The sequence below is a fragment of the Hesperophylax consimilis genome, chromosome 27 (assembly GCF_061612785.1).
Source record: "Hesperophylax consimilis isolate HC1 chromosome 27, BYU_Hcon_1.0, whole genome shotgun sequence".
Classification (NCBI taxonomy): domain Eukaryota; kingdom Metazoa; phylum Arthropoda; class Insecta; order Trichoptera; family Limnephilidae; genus Hesperophylax; species Hesperophylax consimilis.
Genome location: NC_142862.1, coordinates 28,532,344 through 28,550,177, shown reverse-complemented (window position 1 = coordinate 28,550,177; position 17,834 = coordinate 28,532,344). Strand labels below are relative to the sequence as shown.

Here is a 17,834-nt window from a genome sequence, read left to right as displayed (position 1 = left end):
TTGACGTTGTTTACACGAGGTTAGGATCGCGTACTATAGGCAACTTTTGGTGAAGCTATTTCAGTTTCTATACGTCCGAAGTGTCAAAATAGTCCATCAAGCGGAGAAGACTAGAACCAACAAACATTCTATCATTATTTTCATTGAAATAATGCGAATACTATGGGTTTTTATTTCTAGTTTCAGTTCGTGCCGCGAGGATCGTTCTCATCTCTAACTTTCCTTTTTACAATCTGCTTCATTTTTCTTGTATTTATTTTCTTGGGAATCGTCAGACATGCCCATCAATGAAAGCATTATTTATACTTATTATGTTAAACATTTATTGTAGTACAACCAACACAGGCTTACGTAAACCTACCAAATCTTGTCTTTTCAATCTATTCATGTTTGGTGTTCAAAATGCTCATGTCTGACATGTTTGCAATTTCTTCAAAACATTCAGATCTCCGAAATTTCTAGCAAATATGAGAGAAATTCATGTTGTAAGGATCGGAAACATCCATAAGATACCATAATGCATCGATTGCAATAGAAATTCCGTAAATATTAGTTATTTCTGTGAGCATTTTCACACATATGTCAAGCAATGTAATTCAAAGTAAATATACTCTGATTAACACATGTTTAGATAAAACATAACTGTAAAGACATCACGAAAACATGTGAGTTGGTTAACATCCCTTTAACCATTATATTATATTATTTGCATCCTCGTGGGCTGAGTTGGAATTCCACTGCAAATATTGACACAGTTTTCATCTTTGAATAAGCAGATATTTCGAGACAGATGTGTTTATACTAAATTTGTATACTTATATGTTCATAATAGAATGCGCTTTAATCTTTTATAAGTTGCCATAATTGGTTTCGTCCATGTCAAAAATTCTGCATTTTTATTTTTCATTATAATTTTAATGTTTAGATTGACGTGCATTATGGCAACTCAGTCATGAAAACATGTTTAGTGTTCTATTTTGATTTGTAACAATGCGGATTTCTCAAATGTATTACAAGGTTTTGTTTGACAAGGCATTGATAATAAACTTTCACCAGGGACTTGGTACCTACTCAGTGGTGACTCATTGTTCTATTTAAGTCACCCTGCCATTTCGCAAGAAAGCTCTGTCCTTTATTGCCATATTAACTATTGCATTTGTCATTCTACCAAAGAACTCGTTAACTACTATTCTTTCTCTTATTTTTAAGATAACATTTTTCATATTGATTCAAATTACATTGAACAGGGGACATATCGCAACTCGAAATATGCAAAACTTTGTTCTTTCAAAGGTATACTACCTAATATAGTACTTAGCGAGGAGATGCATCTAAAAAAGGGTGACAGAGTAGACCTGGGTCAATCGATTGTTTTACACAACCCACTAGCTTCATGAGCGGGTTGCGAAAACCCACCCGCTCTTTAATCGGGTTTCGGGTCATGAATGACCCGATTACCCGTCGCCCGGCAACTTTTACTTTCGTTTGACTTAGGTAGGTAGTAGGTACTGTAACTATTATGGGAAATTCCAAATAGATAATGTGTCAATATTCACCACCCCTTAACATTTCATAAACTCATTGCAAAATCAACAAAAAATCACAGTGTGAAAAAAATGTTAACGGCAGAAAGCTGCAAACATTGAAACCATTCAAAAATAAAATCTTGTGTTATTAATTTATTTTGTAATTAAATTATTTTCATTTTAATAATAATATAAACATTTCAATGGGCGGGTCATTCACCATTGACCCGGGACTATGACAGAGTTACAGGACAGGAGGATTAACCCTTAGAAGACAGATTATATTTTGTAAATATCTCAAAGCCAAATACAATATTTAAAATTATATTGGAAATAATTGACAGGCATTTACAATGTCAACGTTTTACTTACGAATCTTCATGGACAGTATTGAAATGCGTTCAAAACTTCTAAAACCTAGCTCTTCACTCTGGAAATTGCAGTGCACCTGAAGGTAGTCAGGATTTCACAGAACTGCTGTTGTAGTTGGTCGTATCCTAAGGGTTAAAAGTTGTTTTCGGGGAAATAAATAAATAGGGGGTACTCTCTAAGTATGATTATGTATGCCTACTGCCATTTTTAATAAAACAATATTCAAATTATCGTTTAACTGCAGAGTAACTTACAAGTAATGATAACAATAAGGAAAAACAAAGAATGGTTCGATAACACGCTATGTTTTTGCTGTGTGGTTTATCAATAGGTCATAATATAATAAAATGTTGGAATTCACACACAGGAATTGGTTTACTATCATAACTACCTCAGAAATTACTCATTCTGTATATTATCTGTTATCGTAACAATGTTTATGTGTGCAGATGTTAGTTGTATTTAAGTACACACGCCGTACAGTGCCGGTGATGAGTGTGCGTGTGCATTGCGGTAGGAAGTGTTTTTAAAAACGTTTGCCACATTTCTAATGATAGCTTAACCCCTAGAACGCCAACGGTCCGTATGGCACAGATTCCAAATGGTTACACTCTTGAGGGTTTTTTTTTTTACTTTAAAGTATTTTCGTTTCATATTCAAATAAATGTTATTCGATTGGGAAATTAATAATATTTTTGAAATATTCTCTTTTATCACACAACTGAAAACTAAATAATACCCAATTATTGAAGACAATATTAGCGATTCCTAAATGAAAATTTGAAACAGAAAAAGATACGGTCTCATCTGGCACTCGAACCCGAGAGACCCTTACCTTGCCTGGGCATCGCTCTACCAACTGAGCTAATGGGACCCATCTCCTTAGGTCATATTTAACTGTATCATACTTCGAATAAGAACCACCAAATTGTCTTAATTTATTTTTTTTCTTCAATAATTAAATATTACGATTTGAGGTTTTACATTTATTTTTTAAAAGTCGTATGTACCTACATACCTATCTCTATCAATATATTCGCAAATGTACAGTATATTTTGAAAATTCACTTTATTAACCAAATTTATAATCAATGATTGTTTTAAAGAATTCTCTCTCGTGCTTCTCAATTTCCTCCTCAAAACAATCGACGCATTATCACCTGGTTCAAGGCTTCTAAGAAAAATAACACTAAATTGTCTTATCTTATTATCACTAGCTTGTGCCTATCGTACTGCTTGTAAAGTCTTACTTGTCATAAATAAATGGTAGGACTGTTATTGTTTTGGGCTGTAAAATTTTACTTTTACCCGCGGCCCATTTGTTGCGGCCCGCATATCAATTCCATACAGCCCACTTGGCTATAGAGAAAAATCAAATTGTTTGGGGGTAATTCTTGAAAACCCTGGCTGAGAATATTTTTTTAATATAGTTTTGGATAATTTACGCTGCGTGTCCTCAATTGAACTAAATTAAAGAAGAACCCGTTTGCATAACACCAAATTCTAAAAAATCAACAGAAACCCTAAATCTTGAATTTCGCTGTCAACCCCCTCCCGTTCGAGGAAAACAAAAATAAATCCACTTGTAGGTCGCGGGCTGTTTTAAAATAGGCGAAGCGGCCTCACTGCTGAAAAAGTTGTGCATCACTATCATAAATTTATCCAGTGCGATGTAAGTACTCGTAACTACCTTCATAAACATATTTATTGGTTTTTAAAACAAAATTGATGATCAGTTGTAACACAAAGGGAACTAATTTGCAAAGCTAAAATTTCGCATGACTTTTGCAGATTTTATGACAAATTTTACAAAGTGCCCGATGGATAGCAATGTTTCACTTAGCCGACAATCTTACACAGGTAGTGCCATAAAAATATGAATCCATCCCTAACGGGATAGGAAATTCACGGGCAGCCTCCGTTGTGCGCCGGGCAGCTAACCGTCCCGATATACCGCTCCTTTGTTACTACTTACTTCGAAAATAATTCCCAATTATTTATTTTCATACCCAACGACCCATTCAAGTTGACAAAATTATTTGCATGGTATATCAGTGAATCGATCTCTTTATAACAGCCAACAATTATATGAAAATAAGCCTGAACTAAAATATTGTTTTGTAATTGTTCATTATAGCCATGAACTCGCTATTGCTGTTCTAATCTCGTTTGACTGTATTTAAATCAAAATAAACACTGCAGTCGTTTTTGACATTTGTGAACAATGAAGTTTACGACGTTTATTTACAGTGGTTGAAGTATAAAGTTTTTAAAAATTAATACAATTTCAAAGAGTAGGTTTTATATTTGTTAATATATTATTTTTATTAGAATATTATTTTGGCTGTTTCGTACAATATAACAATGCCAGTATAAAGTTTTCAATAGAAGTGTACATACGTTTGAATGAATTGATTTGTTTTCAGTTGTTATGATGTTGTTGGTAATGAGAATGAGTCAAATGAAATTCCTAATCATATTTTTGAACATCTAAATTTAGCAATAAAATCAATCACTTTCCACATAAAATGATTGGTTCGTGGTTTGAATTCCTTCTTCCTATTTCCGGCCTCCCTGACTTGAAGTGACCTTGGCCATGAATTCATAGGTTGCGTGTTCAAATCTCGGCCAACGCAAGTGAATTTTATTTGATTTATTTATGTTATTTCCCAATTTATTAATTTAAAATAATACATATGTAGTGGTAGATACTTTCAATATCGCCTTGGTGAAAGATCACCGTTCAGAATCAAAATGTGTCTTGAAATGGCTTTAGCCGTTATAGTGATTTGTTTTTGGGGTATTATGCCGTGTTGCTCTATCTCCTTCTTTAGCCAACGTTTCGGACAGCGTTGCAGTGTCCATTTGTGGGCAGATGTGTAATCTGATAATGATTCATCAAATGCCGTGAAAATCTCAAATCATACCCAGATCTGAATAGCCAGGTACTTCCCAATAACTTCAGTCTCGCAACATACCCGATTTGTGGATGCCATAGTCTCACTGGCTCTAGACGATTGGGAGCAGTTGGGACTATAACATATATTATACTAAAATCAATTGGTTACCAAAACCGGGCTTGTCAGACATTTTTCTTTAATTTTCTTAAAACAGTATTTTGTTCCTTGGTGACGAGCGACAGCTGACGGTTTTACATAAACCAAAATCTAACTTGGAACTCTCAACATCGCTGGGTCAAATTAAAGTTACTATTTTGTAATTATTTAGTTACTGTTGTATTCCCACAAACAGTTCTCCAACTCATCATGGAAGGAGATTATAAATAATAGGTTCTTTGTGTTAAATCAGGGATTTATTAATACTTTGCGTATTATAATGGTGACTCAATAGTCGACCTAATAGAAGCTGGCTAAGTGAGATCTGGAACAGTAAGTTTGTCTGGGAGCATTCTCACTGGCCCTGGCGACTACTGCCACTACTGGCTACTAGCTGCCATCTTGTGGATTTCCAAGCAAGCTCTTTGCACTGCCCTCTATGAGTGCATCTTTGAAGCTCTTAACTAACTCACTTCTCAACAGTTACCTTTTATAAGTTGGAACAACCCATTTGTGCAAAAAATAACAAAAAAGTTACTTTTATTTAACCTTAACTAAAATGTAATTTTAACTATTTATTATGCCTTCGGGTATATCAGCATATATGTTGGTTAAATAAATTAGGTTTTTGGCGTTAATTTTTTGTGTAGTCGTCGAGTACTGGATAACAAGAACTATCAAGCTTAGCCCCTTGGTTCATATGTATGATAACGCAACATTATATATAATTTGTATTCCTCCCTTCATTCTTATCTAGTGTATTTCTGTCTATTGGCGATGTATATTTCCTTAACATAGTAACCTTCAGATCGCAGCTATGTATCAACACGGCCATTGTGTACATGCACCGCTTCTATGCCTTCCATTCCTTCACGCAGTTCCACCGCAACGCCATGGCCGCCGCCGCTCTCTTCCTCGCTGCAAAGGTAACCAACCAACCAACCAATTATTATAAATAATCCCGTAACAATTGCGTCAAACAACGCCACAGACTACTGAATATGTTGACAAACTCATAAAATTTGTCAAATTACTTGAACATTTGCAGACACCTAGATCTATTTCTAGTGACTTACAATAAAGACTTGTAGCTAGCAACTAAGTACTGACACTTATAACTGTACATCTCGGAAATCATTACTAAGATTGTAGTCCTCAATATCAACAAATGGGCGATTATCACACTATTGGGAATTGAATTCATGTGTTAAAGCTACTATTCTAGGAAGGGGGCAGATTTTTATTATAATATGAAGTCTGTTCTGAGGAGGTGGGTATTAACAAGAGATGGCATTTGTACTAAGTGGAGAATATGTGTGGTGTTGGCAGATGGAGGAGCAGCCCAGGAAGCTGGAGCACGTGATCAAGGTGGCGCACATCTGCCTGCACCGCGGCGACAGCACGCAGGCGCTGGATGTGCGCTCTGACCACTACCAGGAACAGGTAAGCCACACATTAGTCGAACTTTAACCCGATCACAAACCGCCAATGATCAATCGAGTTATTGGTGGGCTGAAAGCTCATTCTGCACCCATTATGAGCGTGGCGAGCCATCATACGGGGGTTCACGATCACAGGGGCCTATATACAAAAACATTGTTTTAAGATAAACGCAAATATGGGTGGGCATATGAATGCTCATATGCCCACCCATACGACCAACTGTATCTCTTAAACGGCTGTACGAATGAGATAGAGCTTCGTGCCACTAATAAATATTATTGTGGCATTATCGAAACCATGTTAAACTCAAAACACCAGTTTTTGTAGTTAGGCCCCTGCATCGTATTATCATTCCGACTAACTTTCTCGCCACCAGGAATCCAAACTTATTGTTTATGCAGTTCCAATAGTAACTGCATAAACAATAAGTTCCTTGTAATCTATGTATCAGGTAACAGAAACTGCAGTGATAGTCCATTTCGGATTAACCGTCTGTATTTCTATGTCGAGAGAGAGAGGCTCGACACCCGGTCAAAACAATTTACATACCTACCCAACCTACCCAACCTACCCACCAGCGGCGGTCTGTGACTTCGGTGAGCTAGAGTAGTAGCTGAAAAATCTTCATATAAAAAATAGAAATTAAAAAAATATATAATATTGATTCAGCTACAACCTACAACACCATCATAAATGTGGTATTTTTCAATCTTACTCATCTAGCTCACTGAAAAGTCACAGACTGCCACTGCTACCTACATCAAACCAAGGTACCCTGACAAATATCGGGTACTTTAGACTTTGTTCAACTTTGACTTTGACCCGTGTTGTGTAAAATGATGGATTGACTCAACCCTACAACATTTACAGTCATACGCATCTCCCCTCTGGCCACGCACATAAGATAGTATTGTTAGATAACTGTACCTACCCAGTGAAATTCACTGAACTCTCCCATTCAGGTCTTGTAATAAGATGACATTCGGTTTGTGTGCAGGCCCAGGACCTGGTGTTCAATGAGAACGTGCTCCTGCAGACTCTTGGCTTCGACGTGGCTATCGACCACCCGCACACGCACGTGGTCAAGACCTGCTCCCTCATCAGAGGTTAGTTACACTCTGTAGCACCATACACACACGACACATGATACATACTATCAATACATTATGCTGTGTTACCCTGTAATACACTGAGGTAAGATTGCTAACATATTATTCAAGTGAAATATTATTATGTTTACTTTAAGTTTTCCTCAGTCCAGTACCTACAGTAGTAGTCCAGTGGTTATCATGTTTGGCAGTGTCTTAACTTTTTATTAAGTTTTAACCTGTTTATTTGGTCTATCTGTGCTTTTGGGTCGCTGTATCCATAGTTGATGGGTGTTTTACACTATGCGTTTTTATACCGATCCCCATATGGTAACAATCATTATTTTCATACTTACAATTCAATTTCAATTTGGAAGGCGAGTATGGTTATCATTTATTGGATAACCAACACCATTGCCATAAATGATTTAAGATTTACACGGCCAAAAGTATTTTTGTTATTTGTTTTTGGGGTGTTATGCCGTGTTGCGCTAACTCCTTCTTTAGCCAACGTTTCGGACAACGTTACAGTGTCCATCATCAGGTCAGATGTGAAACGTTGGCTAAAGGAGTTAGCGCAACACGGCATAACACCCCAAAAACAAATAACAAAAACCATTGCCATAGGTCACCCAAGTGGTTTGCTATGTTTGGTGACTTAGCAGGGGTGCACTGGTTCATGGGGTGAGGTTTGTCTAGGTCTTGGTGGCAGATGCCTTTGTCCATCTACTGTGTAGCGGGCCAGATCGGGAGATCTTTTGATTTCTTGTCGTCACTCCTGGACACTTTGACCCCCACATTCCTACCCACCCATCATACCTTTCTCCTCCCCAGAACTTCCTCTCCTTCCTTTCCCTAAAAATTCCCCCCACACAGTATCCCCAAAGATGACATGGGCCCCTAAGGAAATTTTTTTCCTCAGGTCGTGTGTGGAGCTAATGTAAAAAAAAATACCGATAGTTGTCATTATACACGGTGTCCGGAAACTCGTAGTACAAGCGGGAAACTGGAGAATCTACACCACATGGGGAACCCAAAAAAACATAAAGTTTTTTGATTTGAGCATTTTCAAAAAAAAAAAAAAAAAACAAAAAAAAAATATTTTTCGGCTATTTTAGGGTTAAAGTTTTTTCTGGTGTTTAGGGTTGAATAACAGATGTTTTAACCCTGCAGAGCAGAAATATTTTATGATTACACCGGGTTAAATGAAGGGTGATTTCAAAATAATGCTTCAAATCCGAGTTTCTTCATTTGTTTTACTTTCAAATAGTTTTAATTAGTTGGGTACTTTGATCTTCAGTAATAATTTATAAGAATTTGATTAAAAAAAATAAAAAATAAAAAATCAACTTCAAACTCGATTTACTCGATAACGAAAGCTCAAATAAAATAAAAAATATACTACAAAATCGACTCCAAATGTGATGTAGATTCACCAGTTTCCCGCTTGTACTACGAGTGTCCGGACACCCTGTATATAAGAAATAATATTTTGGGTCTTTACTAAATCGTCAAAAAATGGCAACACCCTGAATATAACCATAGATCATATGGAAGCATTTGCCTTTGGCCTTCAACAAATCATCAAAAATACATGGGGAATTCACAATACCAAACAGTAATACTCTTTCACAATCGGTAATAAATACATAATACTCCCTATCAATACTTTAAATACAAAATTAAATAAATATGCACCATTTCCACATAAAATGTGTTATGTAAACAATGACAGATGTCAAATAATGTCCCCCATCCCAAACTACTAAAATCGGTACCAAAATAAAACAGAATTTATTTTTCATCCTGAATCCAAATGAAAACTGGATGAAAAAGGCATAGTTTAAAACGCCCATCAGCGGGGCCATTACAGATCGTAGAGGCTGTAAATCTGTACATGTCCCAAGAGAAATAGCTCTGCTAGTTAATCCCTCCATCATTGCAAAAGCAACATTTTCATCCTGAAATGAAGGATTTCCTCCCACTTGGAGGATTTCAAAATTGTCGGGTTATTCTGAAATGTTTTATCTTTCTTTAAAATGAAAAAAAAGCTTTTTTAATATATACTCTTATGACGATTTTGAGTTTTATCAGAATGCATTTACCTTCTTTTTTCTTAAGACTTGTACAGATTCATAGCCTCTACAGACTGCTTCTACTGTTAGAATATTACTCTTCTAAATACATACTGTTTTTTTTTATTTATTAACATAATTTCCATATTACATTACTTTCCCATAAAAATACCAACTAAAATACATCTAATGCTTTTGCCGGCAATCATCCGTACTAATCCTGCATTTACTAGACATTTCCCCACCTTAATCTCTCGTAGATTGCTGCACATTAGTACAGTGCCGTATTCTACTTGAAAATATCTCTCCAATTGCCAAGTAGTTTGGACTCGTCAAGTATTGCATGCAATTGGAATGTGTTCTTGCTGTAACCTCTCCTTCTTACGTGCGTCATCATGAGGTAGAGGGAGAGGTTACAACGTTGAATGGTTTCTTCATATTACGTAATCGTTGTTGATGGAAGCGCAATGGAATACAGCGACACGAAATTCACGGATGGTTTTGGAATGGCTGTGACATGTGTTTTGTTATAATTGATGTTATTAGAGTGTTATTATTATTATTTTCTTGTTTGTGGTGGAAGGAAAGGAAGGTAGCTCGGGCAAGTTCCTCGGAGAGGTCCGCAGCGGAGGATCCCTCACCAACGGGCCCGGACAAGAAGGTATTATACAACCAGCCAAACAAACAAACAAACCATTGAATTAGAATACACCAGATAACCCGACACACCTCATTCCTCCAACTGTAGGGGGCCTTATTTAATATTTAGATATTGCATATAGGTATGAAAGCAAATCTGTTAGAAACTATACAAAACAGACTACCAATGTACAGCTCTAATACTGACGTAATAGAATTTTCGCAGATGACTCATCTAGTGTATTCTATTTCATTGGTTCCCTCAGTCATTCCATGTGTTATGCCTCGCATTTTGCTTTAAAGACTCGCTCACTCTAAAGTCACCGAATAACAAAAGTTTACTTCGATGAACTTAATTGTTTCTCGGTACATATTTCCTATTGTCATTGTCTTCTCAATGTTACATCAAAGTTTAACTGAAGTCAAGTACATACCGAGTGGTCACTCCCGGGTGGTAGAAGATGTGTCGTAGTTTGTCTATAGTTCCATCGGCCACTAGAGCCAGGTTTCTGAATAAATACATAGTTTACAGAAAGCCAACTCCTCTCTATGAGTCTCCCCTCAACAACACTACGTTAGCGCTGTCACCTCTACTGTGTTACTGATGGTGGTGTTTGTTGCAGCCTCCAAGGACCTAGCGCAGACGTCGTACTTCATGGCGTCCAACAGCCTGCACCTGACCACCATGTGCCTGCAGTACCGGCCCACCGTGGTGGCCTGCTTCTGCATCCACCTGGCCTCCAAGTGGAGCAACTGGGAGGTAAATACACCGTCCCCTACTGGCAGACTAGACTAGGCATCCCTACAATAGCGGCCCGTTACTGACTCTGCGTCTGTGTGTATTGTAGATCCCTCAGTCCAACGAGGGCAAGCATTGGTTCAACTACGTGGACCGCACCGTGACAGCCGAGCTGCTGGAGCACCTCACCTCGGAGTTTCTGCACATCTTCGACCGCTGTCCCTCAAGACTCAAGAAGAAGATCATGTCCATATCCAACTCTCAAGGTAAAACAAACATAACCCTCACATTCAAATAGATTGGCTGTTTCTGAATGTATCCCTAAATTAAATACTGCTTTTGGAAGCAGATGAAAGATTCTTTCTGATTTTAATATTACAAACAGATAAATGCACTTAAAAATATTCAAATTTTGAATGTAAGTTTTTAAAATTGGTTACCGATGGTTTCTAACTAAAAAATACATTTAATTAGACAAAAGTATTATGAAGGTCATCGTCTCTTTGTCAAAAAAAGCTTTGACTAGGTGAACTGTTCGGTTTTCTGTTTTGTAGAATTATTATAAAGTACGGAAGCATGTAGCTTGGTGTTGTATCTTTATTTGGTGATTTGGTGGTCATTAGCACTACCTGGCCCCAGTGCTTGAGCTCTTGACAAATAAGAATTAAAGTTAAAAGCTAAATGTGTGTGTGTGTTGCAGTGGCGCTCCTGCAGGCCGGTACGGGCTCCCCGCAGCAGAGCTCTAATACTGTCAGCAGCGCCCCCTCTCCATTCGTAAGTATAACCTGTTTCACTTCCACGCTCTGAGAAGATTTCAATTTACTTTCTCAATATTAAAATCGGTGAAATTATTGGATTTATCAAATTTTTCATGTCAATGTATTTCTTACAGGACAAAGAACCTAGAAAAATACCACCTGAAGAACTGGAGAAAGTCGGTAAGTTAAAACACTTGATGTTAAAATTTGTCTTCAAATCATTCTGAAGTCTGTTTTATAAAATATAATGTGTCAATGATTTCATGAAGCTACAGTCCAGTACGACATTTTGTATATCGATGCTTCAGCTGCTAGTCGGTAATGCTAGGAACCAAATAGTTGTTGAGTGATTTATTTTTATTTATTTATTTATTTAAACGCCCATAGGGCTTTTACCTATAATAATGTACATCTTAATTTTTTAGTTATACAGATTACATATAAAAAATAAAAAAAAAATAAAAAAATCAGTGTTAGCAAAATACAGGTTACATAAAAAAATATCAGAGTTGACAAAATATGTTACATAAAATATAAGAATTTTAAAAATATAGGTATGGATAGAGTAAGTGAGACGAAAAATATAAAATCTTCCAAAATCCACAAAATCAACCATAATGATAATAAGAAAGTATAACAATAGTTTACAAATTAGGTAAAAATAGTTCGCACATACTCCGTTTAAAGTTGGCCAAGTTCAAATTATTGTCAAATACATTTATATTATTTAAGTATTTGTTACCAAGACTGTGTAAACGTTGTATTGGAGAGTGAAAACTATAGTTGGAATGAGATGTATGTATGTAAAATGTTGATATTTGCCTAGTTGTTCGTGTAGGTATGTGTAGATTTATTAAATGCAGGAGTTCACAACAATCGAATTTAGAGTTCAATAATTTTAATAAAAAGGTTAGGTCGTTTATTTTTCTTCTGTTTTCTAATGTCGGAATATTTAAATGATTCAATAATGACTGGTAATTTTGTATCATTATTGCCAATGGGTGGGTGATGAAGAGATTCATTGTATAAATTAATGATGGATCTTTCGATTGTGACATTAATTGGTAAATTACCGAATACAATTATCTAGTCATCTACGCACACGCACTAACTCAATGTAGGTAGGTAGTGATGAGAACTGATAAGGATGATTAAATAATAGAATATTTTACATATCAACAGACGCTAATTTATTAAAACAATTATTAAAAGAATTAATCAAATAAAATAAACATGAGACTCTATCAAATAACTTATCTCAGGGCGTGTCAAGAATGTACGTGAATTAAACGCCATCTTGATAAAATTTTTGACTAACGAACATGTGACATTAATGAATTTAAAACACTTAAATCTTGTAAGGAATGTCTGAGCGGGCGCCAGCGAGTTATAAAATAACTACGCAAGAAGTTAAAATGAGTAATCCCTATTTGAATTATAAGTACATTGTTAAAAAAATATAAGTGAAAAAGACCTTTCGTAGTTTGCACAGTAGACCCTCATTGTTCCAGCGTCGGACGAACACACCGTAGGCTGCCGAGTCCAGCAAGCAACTGAGCTCGACGAAGTGCTCTCCGCACTCATAGCTCGAAACAGTAGTGCCAATTGTAGAATGTTGACCAATGTTTATCTTAATCGAGTAGGAACTGCCCGTCCAGAAGTACGCACTGCTACAATTTATGTGTTCTAAAGGGATGTTAAGTTTAAAATTGACGAAGCGTAGAAATTTTCTTTGAATTCTTTCAACATTATGAATATGTACATTGTAGAAGGGCGACCAAACTATGGAGTTATGTTCTATCAGGCTTCTAACAAGGGATATGTACAATAGTTTTATGATTTGTAAAGATTCAAAGTTTTTAATTGTTCTTAATATAAAACCTAATGTTTTCATACCCTTATTCACAGTTTGTTGAATGTGGGCCGTAAAGTCTAGTTTCTCATCCATTATTATGCCAAGATCTCGCATTTCCTTTACTCTTTCTAAATTTGTTTTATTTATTGAATAGCCAAAAAATTGTGATGTTTTTTTTCTGGAAAAGGTCAAAATTTTGCATTTTTCTACATTTAAATATAAATTGTTTTGTGAACACCAGTTATTTAGCATGTCTATATTAGATTGAAGAACTTGACAGTCGTTTAAGGAAGTTATTTCTTTATATAATTTAATATCGTCGGCGAATAGCAGTACATTGACATTTTTAAAGCAGTTGACTATGTCATTTATAAAAACAATAAATAAAATTGGGCCAAGATGACTACCTTGCGGTACGCCACTAGTGGCCAAAAATGGTTTAGATAAAAAAGATTTTATTTTAACAAGTAAAGTTCTACCAGATATGTAGCTACTGAACCAGCTTAACATATTTGCTCTGATTCCTATAGCATGAAGTTTTTGGATCAGTACTTTGTGAGACACTTTATCAAAGGCTTTCGAAAAATCAGTATATATACAGTCAACTTGTTTATTTTTAGAAAAAGACTCCAATATATAGTTTTGAAACAGTAGTAAATTTGTTGTAGTTGATCTACCTCTAATGAAGCCATGCTGTTTGTCATTTATTAACTTTGTTAGTGTGGGATATATTTCTTCCAAAACTAAAGATTCAAAGATTTTGGGTAATACAGATTGTATGCATATTGGTCGATAGTTTGAAATGTCAGTCTCGTCACCTTTTTTAAATATTGGAATAATATAGCTGGATTTCCAGTAGACGGGAAAATATCCAGAGGATAGTAGGTGGTTAAATAAAATGGTTAGTGGTTTAGACAATACGGAGGAGCACTGTTTTAGAAAAATTGGCGGGATGGAGTCCGGGCCTGCAGACTTGTTTATGTCTAAGGAACTTAATTTTTTTTTGCAAGATTCTTCGGTGATGTAGCAGTCTGTTAAATGTGTGGTTTTTTTGAATGTGTATGAAGGAATATTTTCTTCTAGTGTTTCATCATCATAAACATTTTTAAAGAAATCAGAAAAAAGATTTACAATGTCTTGCGTATTGTTGGCGTATTTGTCGTCCATGTGCATTTCTGGAGGATAGTCTGTGCTGTCGTTGTTTATTTTTTTAATAAATTTCCAGAGATTGTTCGAGTTTAAGGCTGTGTTCTCGATAGAATTTATATATGTTTTATAACAGATTTTAGAGAGATCTTTGCATTTTTTCCTACTTTCACTGAAATTTGTATAGTCGATTTTCTTCAGAGTTTTTTTGAATTTTTTATGAAGTTTTTTTTTTTGTTGTAGTGAGGCTATTAGTTCTGATGAGAAGTAAGTTGGATATGTATGTTTTTTAGGAGTAAATAGTGGTACATATGATTTGATAGTGGTGGAGAATATTGAATATAGATTTTCTAAGGAATCGTCGGTATTAACGTCAGACAAAAAAGACCAGTCAACATGCGAAAGATGAGAATTTATAGATTCAAAATCTGCTTTTTTGTAGTTGAGAGTTTTTTCAACGGGTTTCGGCTCGACGCCACATATATTTAACTTAATATAAAGAGGGGGGTGATGATTATCGACAGGTAACAGAGGATCATTACATTTCTCAATGAACAATTTAGGATAATTTGATATTGCTAGATCTAGTAAACGATCATTTATGTTGTAAATAAAGTTATGTTGTAAAAGATTTTAAAAATTTGTCATATCTAATATCTCACGTGCACGATCATTTTGACTTACATTAACAATGAAACCACTATCACTTGTTTTCCATTTTAGGTGATAGTCATCTGTTTGTTGCATTTGTAAATTAGCATTAAAATAATATCTCTTTTCTAGACCTGGACAAGCGCCAACAGGCACTATTCTGCCCCAGCACCTCTGGCGGGCCCAGCAAGGTTGACTACCGGGAGTACCGCGAGCGCCAAGCCAATCTGCGCCGGGCCGCCCCGCCCCCGCGCCACCCCCCAGTCTCCGCCGCCCCCCCGCCCCCGCACAACAGCAACAGCAGTAGCAGCAGCGCCCCCGCCAGCGCGTCCGCTCCGCCGGGAACCAACCCCGCCCCCCCGGCTGGCGCGGCCCCCACGGCCGGCAGCAGCAGCCGGTGGGCCCCCTCTAATGGGGTGCGCCAGCCCCCGCGACATCCGCAGCCCAGGCACCCCACTAGGCATACTCAACGTGAGTTATACTACTAATACTTATCTCATGGTAGAGTCAAAATATGCATCACATATTTTCTGTCAAATAAATAGCACTTGAGCTACTTTAAATAATGCGACACAGTACGTTAAAACTGAAAAATTATTAAGAAAGTAATTACTAGAGATGTTAGTTGGAGCGTAGTTGGTTTGACTGTGCTTGTCACATCTTGCTGTAATTTATTATTACTATCCATGTAGAGTCAATAGCAGTGGCGGCCGGTGGTCAAAATATGTGGGGGTTCACCGGATTACAACATTAAGTCATAAAATAAATTAAATAAAGGTACATACCTATTTATAAAGAAGTTCTATTCTCTGTTCATTTTGTTTAGCAAAGACCTCTATCAATGCTTAACACTGATAGTACGTTCAGTCTGTCCTGGCTCAACGTGTTAAAAGATTTTATTCTTTTTAACGTTGAGAAACATCTTTAGCTTTCAACTGAGGTCATTCCAAAGGTCACGAATGGTGCACAAAAGTTTTAGTAATTTCACAGTCTCGGGAAAGTCTTCTAATAATAAAGTACTATAAAAAAGTTGTAAAATTAAATTAATTTGTTAGCTTTTGAAAAATCGTCGCGGGCGTAAATTGCACAGAGTTCACCTTTTACTGAACTTTATTTAGGAAGTCATACGTTTTAAGCGTCACATTGAAATCATGTTTTGGGAAATTTGACCTGTATCGCTTTTTATCAAATAGCTCATTATGGTGTTTAACTTAGGCACGGTAGCCTGAATCCAATTGCATTCTGATGTCAACTTTTCCTAAAACCTTTAAGCTCAAAACTTTTGGAAATGTAAATGACAAGAATTATGTTTTTTGATTTTTTCAGAAAGGTGAGTTACATCAGTAACACCGCTGATTGTCCAAACTGAATCAACATCGTAAATTAAACACGTAAAACAAAATAAACTATCACATGCACAGAGCTACGAAGCTTTGTTATACATTGTTTTGTTAAATGATCGAGTAAACTAAACTTCTTCGATCCAGATTTTCACTCTTGTTTTATTATCAGTTCAGGTTTTAGGTGGACCGGCATTTTTTATTATCACTTTGTTTTCAAAACTCGACCTATTGTTCTTAATGTATTCCACATTCAAACTCATTCTTAATTTATACTTTGAACAAACACAAAAGTAATCATAAATTAGTATAACCTGCAATTGATATGCCTTATTAATAATTGATATACAAGATCGATATAACCTGCAATTAAACTTCAAAACTTTCGCAGAGTAAGAAAAGTTTTAAATTCAACAGACAATACAATGCCCAGCAACGGCGAGTACTGACTAAACTGATAATAAGTAATCTGACCATCACTCATCTCTTAATGACATGTTTTATCCTGTATGCTTGTATCGAAGAAGCGGAACATTCGCTGAAAAATAGCAGATGGTAAATTGAAACCACGATATCGACAATAATATCAAACATACGCGTTTTAGTTTAACTTTCTACTGAATAAACCGTTCCTTCTGATGTGGTGGTAAAACCCCGAACGCCGTCCTTGACGTGGTATTATTTGCAAAGAATAGTATGAACTGGTATGTACCCACGCTTTCGACTGTTCCACAGAATATGCGACAAAGCAGTTAAATTTTGGATCGCAATCGAAAACGAACTGCTACGAACATAGGCACAAGTTAAAGTCGGTCTGCAAGTTAAGCGCGCTTAATAAGTAGGTACCTTTTGAATGAGATATTATAACCGAACCGAGTTTCGTATTGTGATTAGTCATGTCGGAAATCTTGTTGGTTGTTCGGCGCTCGGGAGCACATATTAGCTGGCCGCCACTGGTCAATAGCGCATGTTTGTTTTACGTCCAACAGATGACGCTGTTTTTAAAAAAAAAGCATATTAAAACATAACGTATTTGAATGCAATGTTGTGTAAATTTCAAAGCAATCGGTGAACTTTTGGAGATTTAAGATTTTGAACAAATGAACTTTAACATTTTTATTTATATAGATTTAATGAGCAAGCAGC

General features: G+C 36.2%; 1 protein-coding gene across 8 annotated transcripts in view; it reads left to right on the top strand.

Annotated features, from left to right (window-relative positions):
• Positions 1-17,834, top strand: part of LOC149410896 (uncharacterized) — a 38,264-nt gene that overhangs the window by 386 nt on the left and 20,044 nt on the right. For 7 of the 8 annotated variants that reach the window (XR_016304977.1, XR_016304974.1, XR_016304976.1 and 4 more), the window contains exons 2-10: positions 5,763-5,880; positions 6,284-6,397; positions 7,395-7,503; positions 10,144-10,221; positions 10,823-10,959; positions 11,048-11,204; positions 11,639-11,712; positions 11,831-11,876; positions 15,481-15,819. Coding sequence is in view for 3 of the 8 variants with exons in the window: in XM_089647855.1 (XP_089503981.1) it covers positions 5,763-5,880; positions 6,284-6,397; positions 7,395-7,503; positions 10,144-10,221; positions 10,823-10,959; positions 11,048-11,204; positions 11,639-11,712; positions 11,831-11,876; positions 15,481-15,819 (1,172 nt within the window). In the remaining 5 variants the exon portion in view is untranslated. The remainder of the gene's footprint in view (positions 1-5,762; positions 5,881-6,283; positions 6,398-7,394; positions 7,504-10,143; positions 10,222-10,822; positions 10,960-11,047; positions 11,205-11,638; positions 11,713-11,830; positions 11,877-15,480; positions 15,820-17,834) is intronic. The other variant, XM_089647853.1, reaches the window with a different exon arrangement.